The sequence below is a fragment of the Eptatretus burgeri genome, chromosome 9 (assembly GCF_056783735.1).
Source record: "Eptatretus burgeri isolate ZD-2024b chromosome 9, Ebu_testis_v1, whole genome shotgun sequence".
NCBI classification, from domain to species: Eukaryota; Metazoa; Chordata; class Myxini; order Myxiniformes; family Myxinidae; genus Eptatretus; species Eptatretus burgeri.
This window is the reverse complement of record NC_140969.1, coordinates 92872909-92896269: the sequence shown is the minus strand read 5'-3', so window position 1 is coordinate 92896269 and position 23361 is coordinate 92872909. Positions and strand designations below refer to the sequence as shown.

Here is a 23361-nt window from a genome sequence, read left to right as displayed (position 1 = left end):
ATAATTATTAATTAATTAAAAAATGTAAAACAGACAATTAGCAGTTTTGTTTGAGGAAGCACTTTTGCTGACTTTTAAATCATAATCATCGGAGAGTGCGCACTCGACACTCAAACTGCGCCGAAGGGTTTCACGACAACCAATCAGACTGGTCGTATTAAACATCAACAGAATTATTGTGAATGAAACGTCGTGAAAAATTTTGAGCGCGAACTCGGACCTCGTAAGTCACCGTCATGATGTTGGCTGTTTTTTTTTGTTTGTTTGTTTGTTTTTTTTTTTTTTGAAAGAACACTTGTGGCGGTTTTATGCCGGTACCGCACCTTGATCGCCGTACCTGCAAAAGGCGCTGTCTCTCCACCCCTTGAAAGTTTCCGTCCCGCCCTCGCATGCGCTGCTGCTGCTCCGACGGGGAAACAGGACGGAGACGAAAAAGAAGAAGAAGAAGACGAATATTAAAATATATTTTAAATTGAAACATCAAATAAATAATAACTGTGGCGTTTCGGCGTCTGGTCGGCCGCGGGAGCTCGAGCTCGAGCTCGTCCAAGTTCCTTCACCGCTCACGTACCTGGGTCGCATTGGGGACAGGTAAGGACAAACAATAGGGTCAGTATTTTAATGTTTATTCGTGTCAGGAGGAGCGCACGGCGGATGGACATTACCTTGGGTCGTCCATGGTTGTTCGTTCCGACGCGGTGCTCACTGTGGTCCACACACACTGTGAGTGAGGTAAACGGTGTTTTGGGAGGGTTGGTTGTTTGATTATTTATTTATTTGTTTTTTGCTTGTTCTCGCCCCGGACGAGGCCTGGACGAGTCTCGGACCCGGCGGGGTCGATGTGGCGACACACGCCGACCCGAGTCGCGCCGGATTCCCAGTGACGATGTGCTTTTTGTCACGATCACGCCATCGCACGATGATTACCCTTTATCTAGTCACAAGCAGTAACTAGTAACTAGTCCGTACACACGAGGTTACGCAGTTTCGCGCTCTCGAGTCTCGGGGAAGAGCTGCTGAGGAGATCATGAATAAGCGAACGATGAGGTCGACAGATGGCGCCACGATCTTTGAAATTCGGTTTTGCTTTAATATGTCTGTATGTTTGTTCATTTATTTATTCATTCCATCATTCATTCCACATTCATTCATTCTATCATCTATATCTTCCATCATTCATTCATTTCATCCATTCATTCCAACATTCATTCATTTCATTCTTTCCGTCATTCATTCTTTCCGTCATCCATTCATTCCGTCATGCATTCATTCCGTCAGCATTCATTCCGTCATGCATTCATTCCGTCACCATTCGTTCCGTCATGCATTCGTTCCGTCATGCATTCGTTCCGTCATGCATTCGTTCCGTCATGCATTCATTCCGTCATGCATTCATTCCGTCACCATTCGTTCCGTCATGCATTCGTTCCGTCATGCATTCGTTCCGTCATCCATTCGTTCCGTCATGCATTCGTTCCGTCATGCATTCGTTCCGTCACGCATTCGTTCCGTCACGCATTCGTTCCGTCATGCATTCGTTCCGTCCTGCATTCGTTCCGTCATGCATTCGTTCCGTCATGCATTCGTTCCGTCATGCATTCGTTCCGTCATGCATTCGTTCCGTCATGCATTCGTTCCGTCATGCATTCGTTCCGTCATGCATTCGTTCCGTCATGCATTCGTTCCGTCATGCATTCGTTCCGTCATGCATTCGTTCCGTCATGCATTCGTTCCGTCATGCATTCGTTCCGTCACGCATTCGTTCCGTCACGCATTCGTTCCGTCACGCATTCGTTCCGTCACGCATTCGTTCCGTCACGCATTCGTTCCGTCACGCATTCATTCCGTCACGCATTCATTCCGTCACGCATTCATTCCGTCACGCATTCATTCATTCATTAAATCATTCATTCATTCATTTTTTTATTTTTGACCTTCTGGCCATTATCACACAGGCCCAAGATGAGAACAAGAAAGATGTCGTGTATTGTAGCGCGATACTTGTGTAATCCAACTAAACAGGAGTTGCCATGGAAACAGCACTTTAGAAAATTTTGACCTTTTCAAGTATTTAAATGATTCATTGTTGTGCAAAACAAGTTTGGTTGATACGTTTTTTTTCTAATTGCCACCTAATATAATAGGTGTTTTACATGTTTCGGATAGCCCTTGACCTTGACCTTTGACTTGGTTTGACTAAATTTTCCTCACATAGTCGACACATACGTACAATGAAGCTGCGTACGTTTCAATTTGATATCTTGAAAAATTACTGAGGCTTGGCAATGATAAATTCATAAAAGGCCCGTTTGATTATAATGAGGTGAAATTGTTGCCATGGAAACCGTTGGCTTGTCAAAAAGGCTAAAATAGTGTTTTTGGTGAACCAGGTCCATGGCCCAACATACAAATCCTGTTGAAATTTCAAGTTAAATCGGATGAAAACCGATGATTTTATGTGACCTTGGGATTTATGTCTGGTGTTGGCTTAATGGATAGGGTGGTGGGCTTTGGATCCGAGGGTCCTGAGTTCAAATCCTGCTCAGCTGTTGAATTAATACCAGGTGGGGTTTACTCTGCCTGTCATCCTTCCGAGGTCGGCAAAACGAGTGCCAGCTTGCTGGTGTCCTGTGTCGGAGTGGCGACCCGTCCAGGATTGTGCTGAATAGCTAAGGAGAGTGCTTAAGCAGCACCAACGCTCTGCACAGAATATGGTCCCAATCTCCTCCTCCTCCTCCTCCTCCTTGGGCTTTGACCTTTTGACTTCAAACACTCGGCTTCACTAACCCAATATGCAAACTGTTCAAATTTTAAGTCGATCGGATGAAAATTGATGCTTTTATGTGACCTTGACCTTTGACCTATTGACGATGATATATAAAACGACGTGCTGCTATGTTTTGATTCAGTAACCCGATACACAATTTCTGTTCAACCAAGCAGAGTTCCCAGAGAAGGAGATTGCACATTACTTGCTGAAAATAGTATCGTCTGTATTGTAAGAGGACTCCATAGATGTTTGCATGGTGTGCATCTAAAGGGGTCTAAGGTGTCTATAGGTTTCAATGGTCAAGGGATTTAAAGGGTGTATATGTCTTCAGGTGTCTAAAAGGTCGAAAGGGATCTCAAGGGTCAAGGAATTTAAGTGATTTAAAAGGGTATAAAAAGGTCGAAAGGCTCGAGGGGTTCAAGTGGACGAAAGGGTTTGAAGGTCTGAGGGGTTATAAAGTGTCTTAAAAGGTCAAAATGTCTAAAAAGTATGTTTAAACAGTACGTAATTAATAGACATGGTCGTAGTTCATGAACTGGTCACCCTAAAAAGGCGGAGTTGTTGCATGTTTTTCAAAACATCCACTTTCCACTTTGACTACAGACCAGAAAAACCACAGATATCTAGATATCTTAGGATGAGAAGAAAGGTAATTTTGTCTAGTTTAATGTGGAACAAAACAGAAAAAATAAATATGCAATCGTTTTTGTGTAACAGGCAAATAAGTGATACAAGTCAGGGGTGGAGTAAACAGGCGGTGGATGTGGTAGAGGCAGCGGATGTGGTGAGTCAAATTTGGAATAAACTGAACTTATTTCAATCAATAAGCTTTAATCTCATCTATTTAGCCTGGTGTTGGCTCAGTGGTTAGAGTGGCGGCTTGGGATCCGAGGGTCCTGAGTTCAAGCCTCGTTGCCCGCTGAATTAATTCACCAGGGGGTTGACTCAGCCTGCCATCCTTCCGAGGTCGGCAAAATGAGTACCAGCTTGCTGGGATGACCGAGTCATTCAAGTATCCTGCGTCAGAGTGGCGACCTGTCCAGGATTGTGCCCAATAGCCAAGGAGACCAAGCCCACTTCCTTCAATTCTCCTGCTTTCCTTCCTGAAAGTCCCTTTAATGTCCATCTTCCCCTCGCCATGTTCCCCGTCCCATCCCCATCCCTCTCCCTTCCACAGTTCACCTGTGTCTGTTCCCCAATGTTTTGTCCCTTCCACTCCCGCCCCTCTTGTCTCATGCCTCCTTGCTGTGAGTTGTGTGTTAGCTCTCATACGAGCCTCGACCAAGGTATAAAAAAAAAAAAAAAAAAAAAAAAAAAAAAAAAGACTGCTTCGGCAGCACCAACGCTCTGTACAGAGTATGGTCCCAATGGACTGGACTCATCTATTTTGTTATTTTTTAGGTAACACTTGGGACTTGCTGTTGCATGATGCAAAATTGATTATTCAACTTGTTATTATTCAGCAAACCCTGACCAATATGTACAAACTCCTAAAAGAGATCTAGTAAATATCTTTACATAGTTATGTATCTAGCAGATTCTCAGGATTAATTTGGCACTTGAATTGTCCAAAACGGCCAAAGGATAACTGATCCACATCCAATTTACTCAGAAAGGGTGAATTCAAGATAAACGTGAAAATGTGTTTTCCTTGTAATGCATTATCCATTAAAGTTCATAATTAAAAATACCATATTCGCCATCAATTAGTGGTTTTTGCTAAATTTGTTTCACACAAGTGCATGTAGCTTGGTGATGTCTATCAACACAGAGAAAACTGAAAAATTGAATATTTTGACCCTGTAACGCAAATGATGACCAGTTCATGAACTACGACCACATACATGGGTCAATCGAGGGTTCATCATCCACCCGTGATTTTCGGTCTTGTATACGGTATATACATAGATATCGAGTGAATCGGATGAAAATTGACGATTTGCGACTTTGACCTTTTGGCCTATTATCCTAATAAAACAATAATCTTCCAGTTTGTCACTAGCTCTACCAGGTGGTTAAGTTTCATGAAAATCAGAGGAAAAATGCGACCTGGAGGCGATTGACAAACAGAATAACAGACCAGACCAACCAATATACATACTTGTGAATCTTAGATTTCTCAAGTAATAAAAGGAAAGAATACCTCACCAGAGAAAAGTCCCTTTGTTGTTTTTTTTGGGGGGGGGGGATTATTTATTTATTTATTTCTAAATATTTTCAGTATCACTGGTGAGAAACTATATACTTACTGTATGTGCTTTAGTTGTTACCACTTTGCTCTCTGCCCGTCAAATGCGATCAAAAAGTTGTATGTTTTATTTTTCAAAACATGAGCAGTAAATGCCATCTGATTTTGTTTTTGATTTGTAGGATGCACGTTGCTATGGCCTTGTGCACTGATCTGAGTGTGAAAATACAACTCGAAACAGCACAGATATACGAATGTAAGTATCGGTAATCTGGGCCCACAATATGGTGGTTGAGTTGTCTAAACTGGGTTCATTTCCTGACTTAACTATAAACTGTGCTTCACTATGAATCGCTGAGTGTGTCTTCTCTCTGACGGAAGTTAAACTGGGTGTCCCATCTGCTGGCATTAGTTTATGGACATTAATGGTCCCACATTTGTGTCTTGCGGAGGAAGCAATTTATTACCGGCACCCCGGCAACAAATGACAAGTTCCCACCCAAATCACCTTCAGTCGAACGCAAGGATTGGTCAACTAGTCGCTGAAATACTTGTGAGGAACTTTAACTTCAGTGGAAGAGGACACGATTAGGCCCATCAAGCCTGCACAATCATCCAAACTTCATTGTACTCCGCCATCCCCACCACTTTCTGATACCAATCTGTACTATCTCCCTGTAACCGCTGGAGGCAAAGCACTTGAGGCTTGTTTTGGTAAAACAAAGGGTTTATTCGACCACCATCAGCACCAATGCTGGTGGTGTGGCAAAAGAGATTGACCATGTACTCGTTGATGGTCGCTGGAGGATGATCCAGAACTGCAGGGTCTACCGGAGTGCTCGGTTCCTCAATACCGAGCACAGGCTTGTTGTCGCAATTCTGAAGTTGCAACTTAAATTCTGAGTAAGGTGCCATATCAGCCTGCGCTGGATGTTGGCAAGCTCAAGGATTAGAAGGGAGCTGTGGAGTTTGTGAACAGGCCGAGTGGGGATTTTGGGGGTCTGTGATTAGATGAGAGTTGTGGAGTGCCTTCAAGACTACCATCCTTGACGTTGCCGATTGATGTCGTGGAAATCACCGAAGGGCAAAGAAGAATTTTGTGTCTCAATGGACACTTGATACCATTGACCAGAGTTGCAGGGCCAGCCTTAATGGCAGAACTGAGCTGTTCAGGGAGTTTATGCGTAAAACTGCATGTGTGCTGAGGGTGGACAAGGAGGCCTATGTGCGAAGAATCTGTGAGGGGGTAGAGCATCACCTGTGGTCAGGTGATTCTCATCCTGCTTACAGGGGAATTCGCGCATTGCGTTCCTCCAAGCCCGTCCCTCGGTGTACTGTGGTGAGAGTGGATGGTGGTGGGTTCTTGACAGAGGAGTCCGAAGTGAAAGCCCACTGGGCCAGTTACTTTGAGCGGCTGTACCAGGCTGACCCACCAGCTGTTGAGTTGGATGTCAGGGGTGTTACTATCCCTATTGCTGACCCTCCAATCAACTGTGATCCACCTTCGTGTGTGGAAACACAGTATGCGGTGAACTGGTTGAAGTGGGCATAACTCCTGAGATCTGTGGCATCCATGCTGAACATCTCATGGTTGGGGGAAATGCTATCATTGCATACAGTTCTGTGCTGTGCCTGGAACACAGGCATCATCCCAACTGACTGGAAGAGAGGTCTTGTTGTCCTGCTCTGCAAAGGGAAGGTGGATCGCCAGGACTGCAACAACTACTGAGAGGTGACGCTGCTGTCAGTGACAAGCAAGGTCTTTGCTTGGATAATTATTGATAGGATATGCCAGCATCTGCTTGAACAACAGCATCCAGAGCAGTCAGGCTTGACACTAAAGAGGTCAACAATTGACCGTGTCCTTGCTCTCTGGGTCCTCCCCAAAAACAGACGAGAGTTTTGGCAGGGGTTGCTTACAGCCTATGTTGATCTCTGCAAAGCGTTCGATTCAGTGAACCGGGATTCCCTCTGGAGGATTATTGGTGTTTGTGGGGTGCCACCAAAACTGATGTCTGAACTATACTCTGGTACTAAGAGTGCTGTGAGAGGTTGTGATTCCATATCTGACTGATTTCCAGTTGTTACTGGAGTTCGTCAGGTGTGTGTACTGGCCCCCACACTTTTCAGCGTTTTTATGGACTGAACTCTGGGGAGGATGTCATAGAGATCAAGCTGCAATGCATCGTTTGAGAATGATAATATCTCTCACCTTGATTTAGCAGATTGTGTTGTCATCTTTGCGGAGACCATGGATATCCTTTTGGGAGCCTTCGAGGTGCTGAATGAGGAGTCGAAGCCCCTGGGATTTTGGGGTTTCTGGATCAAAACTAAGATCCAGGCTTTCAATGACGACATGGATGCAGCTATCTTGTCTGTACCTGTTTGTGGTGAGGATGTTGAGATCAGGGAGAGATTCACTTACCTTGGCAGCGATATTCATGTCTCCGCTGGCTGTGACCAAGAGGTCAATAGACGTCTGGGTCGGGCATGGGGAGTCATGGATTCGCTGGATCATGGGGTGTGACTCTTTCGGTACCTGTGCAGGAGGATGAAAGTCCAACTCTTCAGGTCCTTGTAGTCTTGCTCTACGGATGTGAGACTTGGACCAGGGATCTGAGACGGATACTTATCTCCTTCGGTTCCAGGTCTCTTCGGAGAATCCTTGGCTCTCGCTGGTCGGACTTTGTGTCCAACGAGTGGTTGCTTAGAGACTCAAATGAGATTTGTTACCTGCATAGTTCGTGAACGCCAGCTGCGGCAGCATGGACATGTGGCTCATTTTCCTGACGCTGATCCTGTTCACCAGATTCTCTCAGTGAGGGAGTTTCATGAGTGGAGGAGACCAATGGGCCAACCACGTGTCTCGTGGTTGCAGCAGGATGATCAGCATCTCAAGGAGATGGGGATGGGCCAAGCATCTGCCTGAGGGATGGCCAGACAGAGGCCCCCGAAGTACAACCGGAAAGTGGATGCAGTGACTCGCTGCTCTGGTGCATGCTCCCTACTTGACCTGATCAGCACGCCACACTGACCATCCTGTGGCCAGGCCAAAGCAATCACACCTGATCGATCAATTGACTGGCACTGATTGGATATCACATCTCTCCCCCTTTATATTTACAAGCTCCCTCAAGAAGTTTGAGCAATTAGGAAGAGAGAGAGCCCAACCCCATCGGCATGAGCTTTAGTCAACCCACGCTTTACAAACCAACCAACATGTAAGTGGTTTTGACCAATATAGAGCTCGATCACAAATTCAGTCTAACTGGAGCTCTGCAGGTACTCGGTGAACGACATAAACCCACAATCTATCAACGAAGTCTGGAACTGACTGAACAGTGTGTTCGACTTTTGAGTCGACTTGTTCTTGACAACATTCAGTGGTACACTGCCGAGAAGCAATCTTCTCAGGTGAGGTTAAACTTCCTGGTAACTCTTCAGAAGCAATTTTCATTGATTCTCCAAACTTGAACTGAACTCCCAGCTCTGCAAAGTCAGACAGACTGTCGTGACGGTGGTACACATGATCGAAACGACGACATGTTCGGCCATCTATTAGTTGCACCACAACTATGATTGGGCCAGTTTCATGCACCACAACTGTCACTGGGCCAGTTTCAAGCACCATCTTCCCTGGTAACAATCTTGGGGCAGAAGCATAGTTCCAGATGTGCACTGGATCACCAACCCCAACCTTATGAGCTTTGCATGTCGGTCATGAGCCCTTTTTGCCTGTACTGCTTGGCCTCTGCCTCACTACCCAAACTAGGCTGGAGTAGGTCCAGGTGCATCTTTAACACCCACCAGGCCCATGAGCAATTCGGCAGGAGTGACCCTGGTGGTGGAATGCGGGGTTGTCCAATATTTTAATAAATACCTTGAGACCCGCGATGCAAAGTTCTTCTTCCCAAGCTTCTTCATCCCACACTTTGAAGTTTGGACAGCCCATTCAGCTTGTCCATTATAAAGACACTGTCACACCTTGACGATTTAGCCAGCGTATGCTGACTTATGAAAAATTTGTCTAAAACGCTGGCACACGTCGAATACGTTATGGGTAAGTTTTGTATACGTTAAGAGTACGCTGAAAAACACTGCCATACGTCGTAGTATGCTGGCTTTCATCGTTGTACTTTGAGGTTGTCCTCAAATTTTAGCATGCTTGAAATTTTACGACGTATGCCAGCGTATGACTCACGTTCCGCTACGCTGGCCATAACTTGTAGGCACGTTATGCGATCGTTGACACATGTCGACACACGTTACTTGTAAGTTACTCGTAAGTTGAAACACGTCGAGGTAATGATTAGCGTACCCGAAACTTATTTATAACCTATGAGTAACGTGTGGTAGGCACGTGACACGATCGTTGACACACGTCGAGGCGCGTTATGCGATCGTTGACACACGTCGAGGCACGTTACTTGTAAGTTACTCATAAGTCGAAACACGTCGAGGTAGTGCTTAGCGTACCCAAAACTTATTTCTAACCTCTGTGTAACGTACCTCCAACGCATATTGACGTATTTGATTGACATCTTCCGGACGACCACAGAACTTACTGAACGTGTTTCTAATTTGCAGCTACCGTATAATGACGTATTGGCAGCGTTTAAAAAAAAAAAAAACAATAACTTCCGATATTTCGTCACATGCCGTTACGTCACGTCCAATTTCCTCTTCAGTTTGCTCATGTTTTATTCTTCGTTTCTCCTCTGTGAATATTTTCTGTTTGAGGATATTGTCACGTTGACGTCGAAACTTAAAAGCAAATGTCCCAATATATTTTAAAATTCGTGATAGACTAAAAAAACAAAAACAAAAATAACACATCAGGTATGGGAGCATGTGCCAGAACAGCGTGTCGCTGCGTCCACTTTCCGCCGGTACTCCAGGGGCCTCCGTCTGGCCATCCCCCAGGCAGATGCCAGGCCCATCCCCATCTCCTTGAGATGATGGTCAATCTGCTGCAACCATGAGGCACGTGGTCGGCCCACTGGCCTCCTCCACTCATGAGACTCCCTCGCTGAGAGAATCTGGTGAGCAGGATCAGCGTCAGGAAAACGAGCCACATGTCCATATAGCCGCAACTGACGCTCACGGACTATGCAGGTAACAAATCTCATCCGAGTCTCTCTCAGCAACCGCTCGTTGGACACAAAATCCGACCAGCGATAGCCAAGGATTCTCCGAAGACACCTGGTACCAAAGGAATTAAGTCTCCGTCTCAGTCTCTTAATGTCTCTTAATGGCATAGTTCTCTTATCCATCAACGGTTTTGAACTTTCCTCCATTTTACTTCGGTGAGTTGTTAAGGCAATAATCTGTCCGTTTCACCTGGTTAATACTGCCATTTTTCTGCTCCAAAGCTATAGTTTTGTTCTTGTTGCTATTCCAGCTGCTGGCATCCTGTGGCATTCATCTGGAAAGCCGGCGATCTCACTGACTGACTCACTGACTGACATTAATGTTCGGTACCTTCTGGGTGACGTAGAAAGTTGAAATTTTGCATGCCAACGGACGATGGTAGTTTGCATTGTCTGCCAAATATACTAGGAAAAATCACAGAACCATTGGACAGCATCCATAAATGAAAATAAGTGCAGCCTTGTGCTCATCAAGCAAGAGGTCGGTCATGCTTGCCTCCAATCATAAAGCTTCCATTTATCATGTACCTACGCATGAAGCATGGTTCGTTATTGCTTACAATGTGTAAGCATACCCCACTAGTGTGTAATATATATTGTTGCGGATCCAGGGTTCGTGGCTTGCCACAAGGAGAAGCACTCTCGTCCCTTCTGAGCACCCGGTCCTGAGGCCGACGGATACAGATAACTCCGCGCGCCAACTGGTTGCTGTGCAACCACAAATGCCAATCGGTACTGCCAATCCTGGCACGGTTACACTACTCAGCGTGATACCTTACCTGTGGACAGCCATACCAAGGGTGGTCTCGTGCCCTCGATGCGTACTTGTGTTAACTTACTGTATCAGGTGCAGCCGAGCAGAGCTGCCAAGTATGCACCGGCTAATAAGAGCCAATTCGTGGGGGAGGACTTCCCGGCTAACTATGTGAGGACCATGCTGGATGAAAGGAGGAAAAGACAAAACGAGCTGGGTGCCTTGACATTAGCAATTTATTTATAAAGCAAGGGTGAGGAAAGATATGTAAACAAAAATAAAAAGTTTTATTGCAAGCAATATGTACAGCAGTGAAAGCAAGGATTCGTGGGGTGTGGCAAAATACAATACAGGAATATACAAAGGAGAAGTCACAGGGAAGAGCTAAACCGATACTATACTTCTACAATCATAATTGTGCTTACATGACAGGTATCATCAGACACACACCTGAGGAAAGTAGAAAGCAAAGAAAGATGAGAGAAAGTATGAGGTGTGAACGACCTCTTTGTACCTGGGGAGGTCGACGGACCAACGTAACCCAGTCGCTTGGGAGGGGGAGGAGGGAATAAATGGGGTGTCTATGGTGTGTGAGTGAGGATGTGCGATGACGTGTGCAGTGATTTCTAATTTATTTATTTATTGTGCACACTCTCGAGGCTCATATGAGAGATAACACACAGAACGTACAACACGGGGTGTAGGAGACAAGAGGGACGGGAGAGGGAAAGGAAAAAGTGTGGAACAGAGACATTATGAGATCTGCGGAAGGGAGAGGGATGGGGTGGGGTACACAGGATAAACAAGATGGACACTACAGGGACTTTCAGGAAGGAAAGCAGGGAATTTGAAGGAGGTGGGCTTTGGGTGGATTAGCGGGGGTAGAAAAGATCGTGGTTTTGGATGGGGGGGAGATAAGAGATGGTGGTGAACAACTGCTTTGAAGACCTGGAGGGAATGGTGGGAATGAAGAGAGTGGGAGGTTGTTCCAAAGGTGGGGAAAACGAGGAATGAATGAGTGAAGGTAAGCAGTGATTCTTAATTTTGGTAGTTTTCCAGAAGGGGGTTGCTAGCAGACCTTGAATACTCTGTGGAAATATTGGGGGGAGGGACATATTTCACACAGAGCAGGGGGGGGGGGGAGGCTGGAGCGGAGACGGTAAAAGACAGAAAGACCACCGACCTGCCTGTGGTGAGAGAGTGAGAGATCCAAAGACTCAGCCTCATCGCAGGAGATACCAATGATCACAAATGCCTTGGTTTCCACAGCGTGAGACCAAGAAAGGTGAGAGGTGGAAGCACCAGCCCATTGGGGAGAGCAGTACTCCACTAGGCAGCAGACGAAAGCTTTGTTTGTATGTGGTCAGGAGCTCAGGTGTGCCAAGGAAGGACTTTACGCGTTGGAGGATGCCCAGTTGGTGACTGGCTTTGGAGGGCATATCCTCGCGATTGGCAGATGTGTCAGAGAGAAATGTGTAAATATGTAGGTCAAGGGGGTGAAGGAGTGTCCGAAATGAAGCAAAAGAATGCATGAGAAGAATGGGCAACATGAGTGGCGAGAAATCTGTTAGTGCAATTATTAATAAATGTAAAACTGCACTTCCTTCGGCACCTGGCTCTCAGTGAGCCTGGCCCAGCTTCCCTCTGCTCGCTCCGCTCAACGCAGCAACCAACAGTGATTTATGGTTTGAGCCAGATGATATGAAGAGCCAGACGAAGAGAGTGAACATGTGGAACTCGGTACATTTATCAAATCCTTCTTCAAAGGCCGAGTCCTAGATACACAACAGGCAGGCCGTGGGCGTATCCTCATGCCACCATTGGCATGCGGATGCTCACCCCAGCCTTGGCCTTGCCACCAAAAATGCCCTTGTTCACCCCCGAACCCGGCCATGCGATGAAGCTCTGAGATTCAACATGGAGCGAGGCACCCGATCACGTGCTCCATCCATGAGCTTGCCTCCACCAGTTTTGTGTCCAACAGGATTTGCATATCAGGTCACTGAATTTAACCACCAGTTCTTTTTGAGGTCAACATCGGCCAAAAGGTCAACATAAGCCCAAGGTCAACAACAAAGGTGGTACTTCTAAAATCCTCAATTCTCATCCGATTTACTTGAAATTTGAAGAGGAGTTGCATATTTGGTCATCGACTTCAACCACCAATGATTTTTGATGTCAAATTTGTTTTATGGATTTTGCAAGTATCGTGCTTTGAACGACGTTTTCTTCTTGTTTGTTTGTCAATCGCCTGCAGGTCACAATTTCAAACTGACCTTCACGAAACTTCACCAAGTTGTGGAGGTAGTCTCAACTGAGAATCCTCTTGATTTTGAGGTCAAAGGTCATCTTGAGGTCAAATTTCTAAAATAGTCATTTTTCATCCGATTGATTTGAAAATTAAACGGCATTTGTGTAGTATGGTACTGAATTGAGAAAGCAACTATTTTTGAGGTCAAAAGATCAAAGGTCAACTCAAGATCAAACTTCTAAAAATCATCAAATTTCATCTGAAAAACCATCATTTTCATCCGATTGACTTGAGCTTTGATTAAGATTGTCAATTTTAATCTAAATGAAATGGACAAGTTGATGTATTCATGGCAACCTTTTGAGGGGGGGGGGGGTGGATTTTGCAAGTATTGTGCTCTGGACGACGTCTTTTCCCCCTGTTTGATTGTTACTTGCAAAATCGAAGATTTTTCAAGTATATTGGTTCGTCGATTTTGTTATTCTGTCTGTCTGTCTGTCTGTCTGTCTGTCGCCTGCAGGTCACAATTTTAAACCGATCTTCATGAAACTTCACCACATTGTGGAGTTTGTCATAAGGAAGAAGCCTATTGTCTTTGAGGTCAAAAGGTCAACATAGGCCAAAGGTCAACAACTTAGGTGAGATTTCTAAAATCCTCAATTTTCATCCGATTGACTTGACATTTGAAGAGGATTTATATTTCAGGTCACCGAATTCAACTAGCCAATTATTTTTTGAAGTCAACATAGACCAAAAGGTCAACATTGTCCCAAGGTCAACAACTAAGGTGGTATTTCTAAAATCCTCAATTTTCATCCGATATTCTTGAAATTTGAAGATTTATATTTCATGTCAATACATTCAACGAGCCAATTTTTTTGTGGTCAACATAGGCCAAAGGTCAACAACTGACGTACGATTTATAAATTCCTCAATTTTCATCCGATTGCCTTGAAATTTTAGGAAGATTCATATTTCATGTCAATGAATTCAACCAACCAATTATTTTTGTGGTCAACTTCGACCAAAAGGTCAGCATAGGCCCAAGGTCACCAACTAAGGCGGTATTTCTAAAATCCTCAGTTTTCATCCGATTGACTTGAGATTTGAAGAGTTGCATATTTGGTCATTGAATTCAACCATCAATGATTTTTGATGTCAAATTTGTTTTATGAATTTTGCACGACGACTTCTTCTTGTTTGTCTGTTTATCTAATCAGAACGTGAGTGTGTATTAATTACATGAGTCCCTTTAAGACCCTAAAGACCCTATATAACATTCACGACCCAGAAGACCAAAAGACCCGAGGAATCAAAAGCCCCCCAAGATGCTATTGACCCCATTACACCCTTTAGATCCTCCTAGACCCTTTGGAACCCTGAAGACCCTTGGACACCTTTGGCCCCTTTAGACCTTCATGCCTTTCAGACTTTTTAATACCCTGTAGACCCCTTTGACCCATAGACTCTTTTAGACATTTTAAGACCCTTTGGACCCGTTCAGACAATTACAACCTTTTACACCTTACATTACACTCTTTAGACCCCTTCGATCTTTTAAGACCATTTAGACCCATTTCGACCTTTTGACCTTTCCACCTTTAGACCTTCAGACAATTTTACCTTTACAACTTTTCAGGACTTTGAACTTTACGCATTTACAACTCGACCATTGAGACCTTTAATTTGCAATCAACGACCTTACATTTAGTACATCCTTCCATTTATTTGCCATACAAAACAAGTCCTGGCGAGGGTCTGTAATCTCTGATTGCTCTTTCTTGGATGAAGGATGTTTCATTGGTGAAAACTATTTTATTACAGTTAATAAAACTTTGCTCCTCAAAAGCAGAGCGTAACACATACATGACTTGTTTGATAATATTGGCAAGTTTACAGTCATGACTTGTCTAAATATTTGTTTCAAACCTCATGTTTAATTAATCATCAAATGCTTAAGGACATTTTGAATTCTAGCTGAATGTACAAGCTACAAGGTTTAAAAAAACATTAAAGTCTTGTTAAAATGAAGATAGTTAGGATGACAAGCATAGCCCTTGCTTTATGTTAAAAAAAAATTCTATATATCAAAGTAGCCGGATTTCTCCGTCTGTCTGTCTCGATGTCTGTTGTCGCACTCTTTTTCGCTGGGATGTCATTTACAGCATTACGTCTAGTGCTCGGCAAGGCCTTTACGCTAGTGTATTATTCCTAACTCGATGAGAATTGCATTTTTCAACTTGAAAACATTAATGAAACAACATCTAATCTCAGGGAACATAAAACGAATTCATAATAGTTTTTTGGGGGGGAATATGTGTGTGTGTGTGTGTGTGTGTGTGTGTGTTACTAAAATTAATGCTGGGTTGTTAGTGTTAACGGTAAACAAAATGTTTATGGAATAAATATAAAATTGCAATTGGTCAAGTTGGAGGGGTTGACATGTGCAGGGAGTCCCTGCCTCAATGACTCTGAATGACGTTTGAAGGATGTTTCATTGGTGAAGGATGTTTCAAGGTCTTTTCAAGGATATAATTTTCAATGCATCTTGGTGAAAGGCATAACATTTGCCAAATGGGTCTTTCTGGGGGTGATTATAAGGTAGGTCGATATACAATGATTGCTCCCTGAGCTTTGACCATGATATATGATGTGAATGATTTTACAACTGAATGAAGAATGGATTGTTGTGAAGTTTGTAGTTGGCATTAGTGGAGTGCTGTTCTTTTGAAATACGAAAAATAGTTTGGTTGGGGTGGGGGGGGGGGTTCAATCGGAAGACCATGTGGTCAAGTTGATGTAACACTTGTGGCTATTACTGGATCGTTTTTTTTTTTTTTGAGTTTTTCACAACACTTGAGGAATACACTTCCTGTTTCTTAATTTGTTTGGAAGTAACATTTGCAACAACTTGCAGGCCAGTGCAATCAAAGTGGAGCAAACCGTGTTTGAGACTACATGTATAAAGTGGCATGCAATTATTTACCACATGGCTGTGTTAAAGTATTATCTGCTCCGATTCAACACAAACGTATTAAAATCTATCTGAACAGCGCCCGAGCAATCAGTTTTGTCACCATTCTTGTCACTTTAGCCAAATTCCACTGATGTTTTATGAACCCATTTATTTTGAACATGTGCTTGGCAAGGCTGGGTATCAGTCAAGTTGCAGGGGTAGACGTTTGTGTTGGGGGTGTTAGTTGTTGAAAGATATATATTCTGCTTTTAATTTAATGGGAAAATGCAAGGGGGCAAGCCCGGGGGTGTGGCTGTGCAGATTGAAAAAATGATGGAAGGGGAAAGAATCAGAGCGAGAGGTTTGGGAGGACATCTCGGAGTAAGTTTAGGAAAGGGGATTGTAATGTTTGAAGATATATGGTGTGGGGTGTATGATTAAAGTTATTCAAATGTAGTAATACTTTAAATAAAAGTCATAATGAAATATGTTTGGATAAGGATATTGCATTGCTGTGTTGACTGACTCTGTGGACAGAGCCTGGTGTTGGCTCAGTGGTTAGGGTGGCGGCTTGGGATCCTAGGGTCCTGAGTTCAAGCCCCGTCAGCCACTGAATTAATACACCAGGGGGTTGACTCAGCCTGTCATCCTTCCGAGGTTGGCGAAATGAGTACCAGTTCCAGTTTGTGTACTGGTAGAGGGGCACTGCATCAGCGACACAATCGCACTTCAAGAAATGATAGCTGCCATATGACCAACACCACCACCACCACTGTGTGGACACAACTTTGAGGTGTTTGGGTCCATTGATGTTGAGTAACCTACTGATGTGGACCTGCGACCGGGGTTGTGGATCCGCCGTTTGGAAAGGTTCTGAGCTGAAAGGATCGAAACCTCGATGAAGAACGGTGCCCAGCTGATGATCTGGGCAATTGGAAAATCAGTAAATTGCTTTTTAGTTAAGGTTATAACTTCAGATAAAAGTGTGTGTGTGTGTGTGTGTGTGTGTGTGTGTGTGTGTGTGTGTGTGTGTGTGTGTGTGTGTGTGTGTGTGTGTGTGTGTGTGTGTGTGTGTGTGTGTGTGTGTGTGTGTGTGTTGTTATGTCTGGCTTCCTTCTTGGGACTACAGTGCAGTAATTGGCCTTTTTTTGATACCAATAACGTGTTGGTGCATACCATATCAGCTACACACTTTTAACTGCATTCCAATGTTTATTACCCTGTGCATGCGAAGCAAAGAGTGGGGTTAAGCAATTGGTTGATGTCTGTCTCTGTCTGTCTGTCTACAAATACAAGTTTATGATTGAGGAACAACTTCATTGAAATGGAATGCTGTATTTTGAACATTAATTGGAACATGAATCGGAGCCTGTAGTTTAGCAGGACTGTACTTTGTATCTGAAATCGTCCCAATCGCACATGCACAAAGAGGAGTGCGACAATCTTAGCTCACCTAGACTTTAGTAAGGTGAGCTTATGCGATCGAGCAGTATCCATAGGTGAGTGAGTGAGTCAGTCAGTCAGTCAGTCCGTAAACACTTCAATCATTATCGCTTGAACCAAACACACGATTTTGATGAAACATGGCCACAAGCTTCATATCTGATGCCTCACGAAGGTGTATTGTGACTGCATCAAAATCTGCGCTCATTTGGGGGTCTATGGGGGTTGTTTTGACCCACCCCCTCCAAAAATGGGTACTTGCTCCCTTCTCTGAAACTACACCGATTTCGGTGAAACTTGACCGCAACCTTCATCACCCAAAATATAACAAAGTGTATCAACTGCATCAAAATCTGTTTTGCAGTACATGTATGCAATTTGTACAATGACCAAAGTTTGAATACAGGTTATGAGGATGCATATTTTTGAGGTTATTTTTTGTTAAATGTTTGCCAGTTTTCTGCAGGGTGCATGACTGCAGTAGCGCACACCACACCCTGACTTGTCGTTCTTGCCTCCAGGTGGAAATGACAGTTACATCTATGATCATGTAAAGTATAAAAGCTGCTTATAGCTGCCTTGCTGTGGAAAAGCACATGTTGAGGCAGGTATAAAAAGCTAAGGTGAATTTAGAAAGTCAAACATGGGAGATAATTGACACAGTAAATGATAGCCAGTCTTCTGGAAAACAAACCTGCATGTGTAACAATGGTGAGACATCACCGTCTTCAACAGGGAAGATGTCCGGGGACATATGAGGTCAATTATATTTTGTTTATTGTATGATTGCTATATATATATATATATATATATATATATATATATATATATATATATATATATATATATATATATATATATATACATATATATATACATATATATATATATATATATATATATATATATATATATAGATATATGTATATATGTATATATATATATATATATATATATATATATATATATATATCTCAACCGGGCGTAGTGGCGTGCGCCTGTAATCCGGCTACTCGGAGGCTTGGGTTGGAGGATCGCTTGAGGACGGGTGCTCTGCACTGGACCTCGCTATGAGAGGGTGTAGGGCAGCCCGGAATCATGGCGAAACCCAATCCTTATCCCTGTGTCGTAAGAGGCGACCAGGGTTGCGTCAGGAAGGGCATCCGGCGTAAAACCTATGCCAAATCAGTATGCGGATCATAACGGATGATCCGCTGTGGCGACCCTTAACAGGAGCAGCCGAAAGACGAACAACATATATATATATTTCTATATATATATCTATATATATATATATATATATATCGACCGGGCGTAGTGGCGTGCGCCTGTAATCCGGCGACTCGGAGGGTTGGGTTGGAGGATCGCTTGAGGACGGGGGCTCTGCACTGGGCGGGGTGTAGAGCAGCCCGGAATCATGGCGAAACCCAAATCCTGATCCCTGTGTCGTAAGAGGCGACCAGGGTTGCGTCAGGAAGGGCATCCGGCGTAAAACCTATGCCAAATCAGTATGCGGATCATAACGGATAATCCGCTGTGGCGACCCCTAACGGGAGCAGCCGAAAGATGAACAACAACATATATATATATATATCAATTTATGTATGTATATATAATTCGTTTGTGTGAAATACTACACACTGTATAATGAAGCTATTCCATACAAATCAGCCAAGCAGGATATCTCAGAGCTATGTGCACTCGCCTCTGAGCTGTCGAGCCTGGGTTGGAATCTCGACCCACTTTTTAAACCATCACCTTGGTGTTGTGCATGCAGGGCAATGACATCATTAACCTCAATCGACGGAGGTTACTGTTTTCACCCCTCTCTGTTTGTTTGTTTGTTTGTTTGTGAACAGTATTACGGAAAAACTCCTTGACGGATTTCGACTAAACTTGGTGGGGGGGATTAGGTATGGTCCAAGGATCATGCCATTAGATTTTGGACTTGGTCCAAAGTCCAATATGGCCGCTATGGCGGCCATTTTGAAAAAATATTTGTATTTTTGTTTTTGCATTTCTACATGTTTTAAGTTATTTCCAACCCCCCCAAAAAAAAATTGTTAGAGAAAAAAAAAACAAAATTTTGCAACTTTTTTTCAAAAAAATTTCGATTTTTTTATTTTTTTTTTGGGGCATTTCTACATGCGCATCGATCTTGTTTCGTTTATTCAATCGTGGTTCAGTAGAGTCTGATCCGTTTTGACCTACAATGAATAGGATATCGGGTTCACTTAAGTGATCCAGCAGTATTGGCGGCGGAGGTTTTGCACTCTACCGAGTGCTCCCCCTCGAGTTTAGTGTGCATCAGCTGGGACGTTAAGCCTGTCTTTTAGCAGTAGTTACTGGTTGCGTTACATCTTCCATGGTCATCTTTCGCAAACCATAGGCCATTGGGCACCAACAGCCTGGCCAAATTCAAAATTCCTGCCCTCGTTCCCAGGAAACTCAACCAAACAAATGCAGATACAGACAAGTCTGAAGACGACGATGGTTCACGAGCGATATTTGACAATGTAGATTGTTTCAGAAGTCAAGGATGAGACAATGTGATAATGTTTGACCAAGTTATAAAAATGATCAACATGATGTGGTACGAGTGACAGGTTATTTATTAGCTGCAAAATGTCGAAAACCCGGTTTCGTTCAACAACTTTCAAAATTTGACCTTTGCATAACCTTTAAAGGTCACAAAACAATGTTGTGGACATTAAAATAAGGAAACAGGATACGTGCTATAGCTTATTGGAGTTAGTTCATCGAAGAAGGTCGAAAACCCGGTTTGATTCCCACAACTTTGAAAATTTGACCTTTGTGAACTTTAAAGGTCAAAGGTCAAGGATTATGACCTTTGGTGCAAAACTTCCTCTGGAACATTCCAGGAACAATATAACGTCATATAGGCTATATGCCATTTCGCACTCCTCGGATTATCCATACTTTGATGAAAGCAGCGTAAAAACAAACTTGAAGTGGGCGCCATGGGCAAGATGTTCGAGATAGAACAAAATGGTTTCAAGACTTTAGGTGGGGAATGACCTCAAGATTATGCATAAAAAATATTGTCATCCTAGCTCTCAAAGTTTGGGCGGTCGTATGATTTTTTTAAGTCAAAATTCGCAATTTTCTAAGTTTGTGACCTTGTGACCTTGACCTTGGGACGAAAATGAAAAATCGAGCTCTGTGGGGCTATGCAGGTGCCATTGGGCTAACCAAATACCAAAACCCCAGCCAGATTCGACAAACCCCTCGGAGAAGATAATTTTTTATGTCAAAATTCGCAATTTTCTAAGTTCTTGACCTTGAGACGAAAATGAAAAATCGAGCTCCGTGGGGCTATTCAGGTGCCATTGGGCTCACCAAATACCGAAACCCCTGTCAGATTCGACAAACCCCCTAGGAGAAGATGCAAATTGAAATCGGCTACCCCCTAAAAACATGTTTTTTGGGCGTGGCTCCGCCCATAATGGGCACGCCACGCCCATTCTCAGCAAAACACAACGAGATCATGATATAAATCTCCCACCAAAATTTTATCAGGATCGGATCAAAATCCACGGAGCTATGCTCGAGACAGACAGACAGACGACACACAACAATAACGAGTATAGTTGTCACTTATTTTTTTCGTGAAAATATTTTTCGTGAACCATTAATATTGACTGTAATAGTTTATTTGTTGTTTCAATCAATGTGCCCCACACACATTTTTTCCATTCTTAACCTCAGCCAATGTGGATTTTCTCCTGGCTTTACTACCACCTGTATTCCTTTCTGCCTTTCTGTTGGTTATTACTTCCACCGCCGAAGGTGGACGGGGGTCATGTCATGGTCATTTGATTCATTCATCCTTGTTTAGATGCAAGCAGAATACATCAAAAATTGATGGACAGATTCGGACGAAGCTTGGTGGACAGGTTGGGTGTCTGAAAAGGATGAATTGATTAGATTTTTGGTGAAGATCCGGATCTGGATCCGATAATTATTAGGTTGTTCTTCACCATTGAGAGATGGGGCTAAACTGATATATAACACAATATCTCAAAAAGTTATGGATGGATTCAGACATTTCGAACTGTTCTGGACGGATTATGACAAAACTTGATGGATGAGTTGATTAGGTGATAAGAACAAGCCGATTGCATTTTGGTTCGAGGCCAGATCTGGATTCGGACCATCAGTGGCATACAAAACATCAACTGTTCAGCCTGGCGGAGGTATGTGCTCTACCGAGTGCTGTTCTTGTTACCTCCACCACCCAAGGTGAAGGAGGTTATGTTTTCACCCCTTTCTGTCTGTCTGTCTGTCTGTCTGTGTGCAGGATATCTCAAAAAGAGATACATATTTCAAAAATGTATTGGGCCCGATATGTTCTCGTGGATCAGGCATTACGTAGCGGAGGTATGCGCTCTACCGAGTGCCCTTCTAGTTACCTTCGCAAACTTCGTTTGACGAAGGTATTGTATTGACCCCTGTGTATTTATTTTTTATTGGTAAATATGTGTGCGGACAACATTGCGCAAAAACTGCTGGACCGATTTGCATGAAATTTTCAGAGATGATGTGCAGTTACTCAAGGATGCCAGGCTAAGCTTTTGGGAGCAATCGGATTAAAGGTCAAGGTCACGGTCACGAAAAGGTCAGAATCGTTTTTTCGTCATAACGCGGTCAATTTTTATCCGAACGAGATAAAACCAACACCGAAATGTTCATTACTCAATTCTACATTCTAGGCTATGCCACATGAAAGTGTGGCGTAATTACCTTACGTAGCGGTTGGGGGTCAAAGGTCAAGGGGGTCACCAAAAATAGTATTAACAATGTTTTGGATCACTTTATACAAAAACTTTACAGCGGATTAGCTTGAAATTGTGTGGGAAGGTTTGTTGTCATGAAAAGACAAATCGAGTAGATTTTTGGAGCGATCGGATCAAAGGTCAAGGTCAAGGTCACAAAAAGCTCAAACATTTTTATTTTCGCGATAACACAGTCAGTTTTATTCCAATTTACATCAAATTAATGCCAAAATGATCAGTATTCAATGCCCTATCCTCAAATATAACATATTATATGGTGTTGTTGTAACCCGAGTTAGCGGTTGGAGGTCAAAGGTCAAGGGGGTCACCACAAAGCATTTTTCATTGGGCAGCGTCGTGGACAACAATACGCAAAAACCACTTAGCAGATTGTCATGAAATTTTGTGGACTTGTTTGACATCATGAGAGGACAAATCGATTAGATTTTGGGAGCGATCGGATCAAAGGTCAAGGTCACAAAAAGGTCAAAATCGTTTTTTTGCGATTAAAGTGTCAATTTTGTTCCGATTTACATCAAATTATGTCCAAAATGTTCAGTAGTCAAATCCTAATCCACTGATATAGCGTATGGTATAGTGTTTGCAACCCTAGTTAGTCTGTGGAAGTCAAAGGTCAAGGGGGTCACCAAAATGGAGTTTTTGATTGGGAAGCGTTGTGGACAACATTACACAAAAACCACTTCGCAGATTGTCATGAAATTTTGTGGATGTGTTTGGCATCACGAGAGGACAAATCGAATAGATTTTGGGAGCGATCGGATCAAAGGTTAAGGTCAAGGTCACAAAAAGGTCAAAATCGTTTTTTCGTGATTAAATTGTCAGTTTTGTTTTGATTTACAGCAAATTAACTCCAAAATGTTCAAAATTAAATTCCCCATCCTCTAATATGACACATGGTATAGTACTTTTGTCACCCAAGGCAGCGGTTTGGGGTCAAAGGTCAAGGGGGTCACACAAATTCACATTTATATCGGAAAGCGTTGTGGACAACTTAATGCAAAAAAACAAAACGCAGAGAGGCTTTAATTGTCT

General features: G+C 43.2%; 2 protein-coding genes and 1 pseudogene across 10 annotated transcripts in view; 2 read left to right on the top strand and 1 right to left on the bottom strand.

The window, feature by feature from the left end:
- The window catches only part of LOC147020623 (neutral alpha-glucosidase C-like), a 74371-nt gene extending 73320 nt beyond the window's left edge, over positions 1-1051 (bottom strand). For 2 of the 4 annotated variants that reach the window (XM_085896127.1, XM_085896131.1), the window contains exons 1-2: positions 666-1051; positions 338-400 (exon numbers count right to left, since the gene is read on the bottom strand). In XM_085896127.1, the coding sequence (XP_085752253.1) occupies positions 338-400; positions 666-679 (77 nt within the window). In that variant the 5' untranslated portion in view covers positions 680-1051. Of the gene's footprint in view, positions 1-337; positions 482-665 lie in introns of those variants that run through there. The other 2 variants (XM_085896128.1, XM_085896129.1) reach the window with 2 other exon arrangements.
- Positions 394-23361, top strand: part of LOC147020621 (nesprin-1-like) — a 464443-nt gene continuing 441475 nt past the window's right edge. For 3 of the 6 annotated variants that reach the window (XM_085896125.1, XM_085896126.1, XM_085896121.1), the window contains exons 1-2: positions 394-591; positions 5141-5214. The gene's annotated coding sequence lies outside the window, so the exon portion shown is untranslated. Of the gene's footprint in view, positions 592-641; positions 724-5140; positions 5215-13732; positions 13752-23361 lie in introns of those variants that run through there. The other 3 variants (XM_085896123.1, XM_085896122.1, XM_085896124.1) reach the window with 3 other exon arrangements.
- On the top strand, positions 18490-18630 carry LOC147020622 (signal recognition particle RNA; annotated as a pseudogene).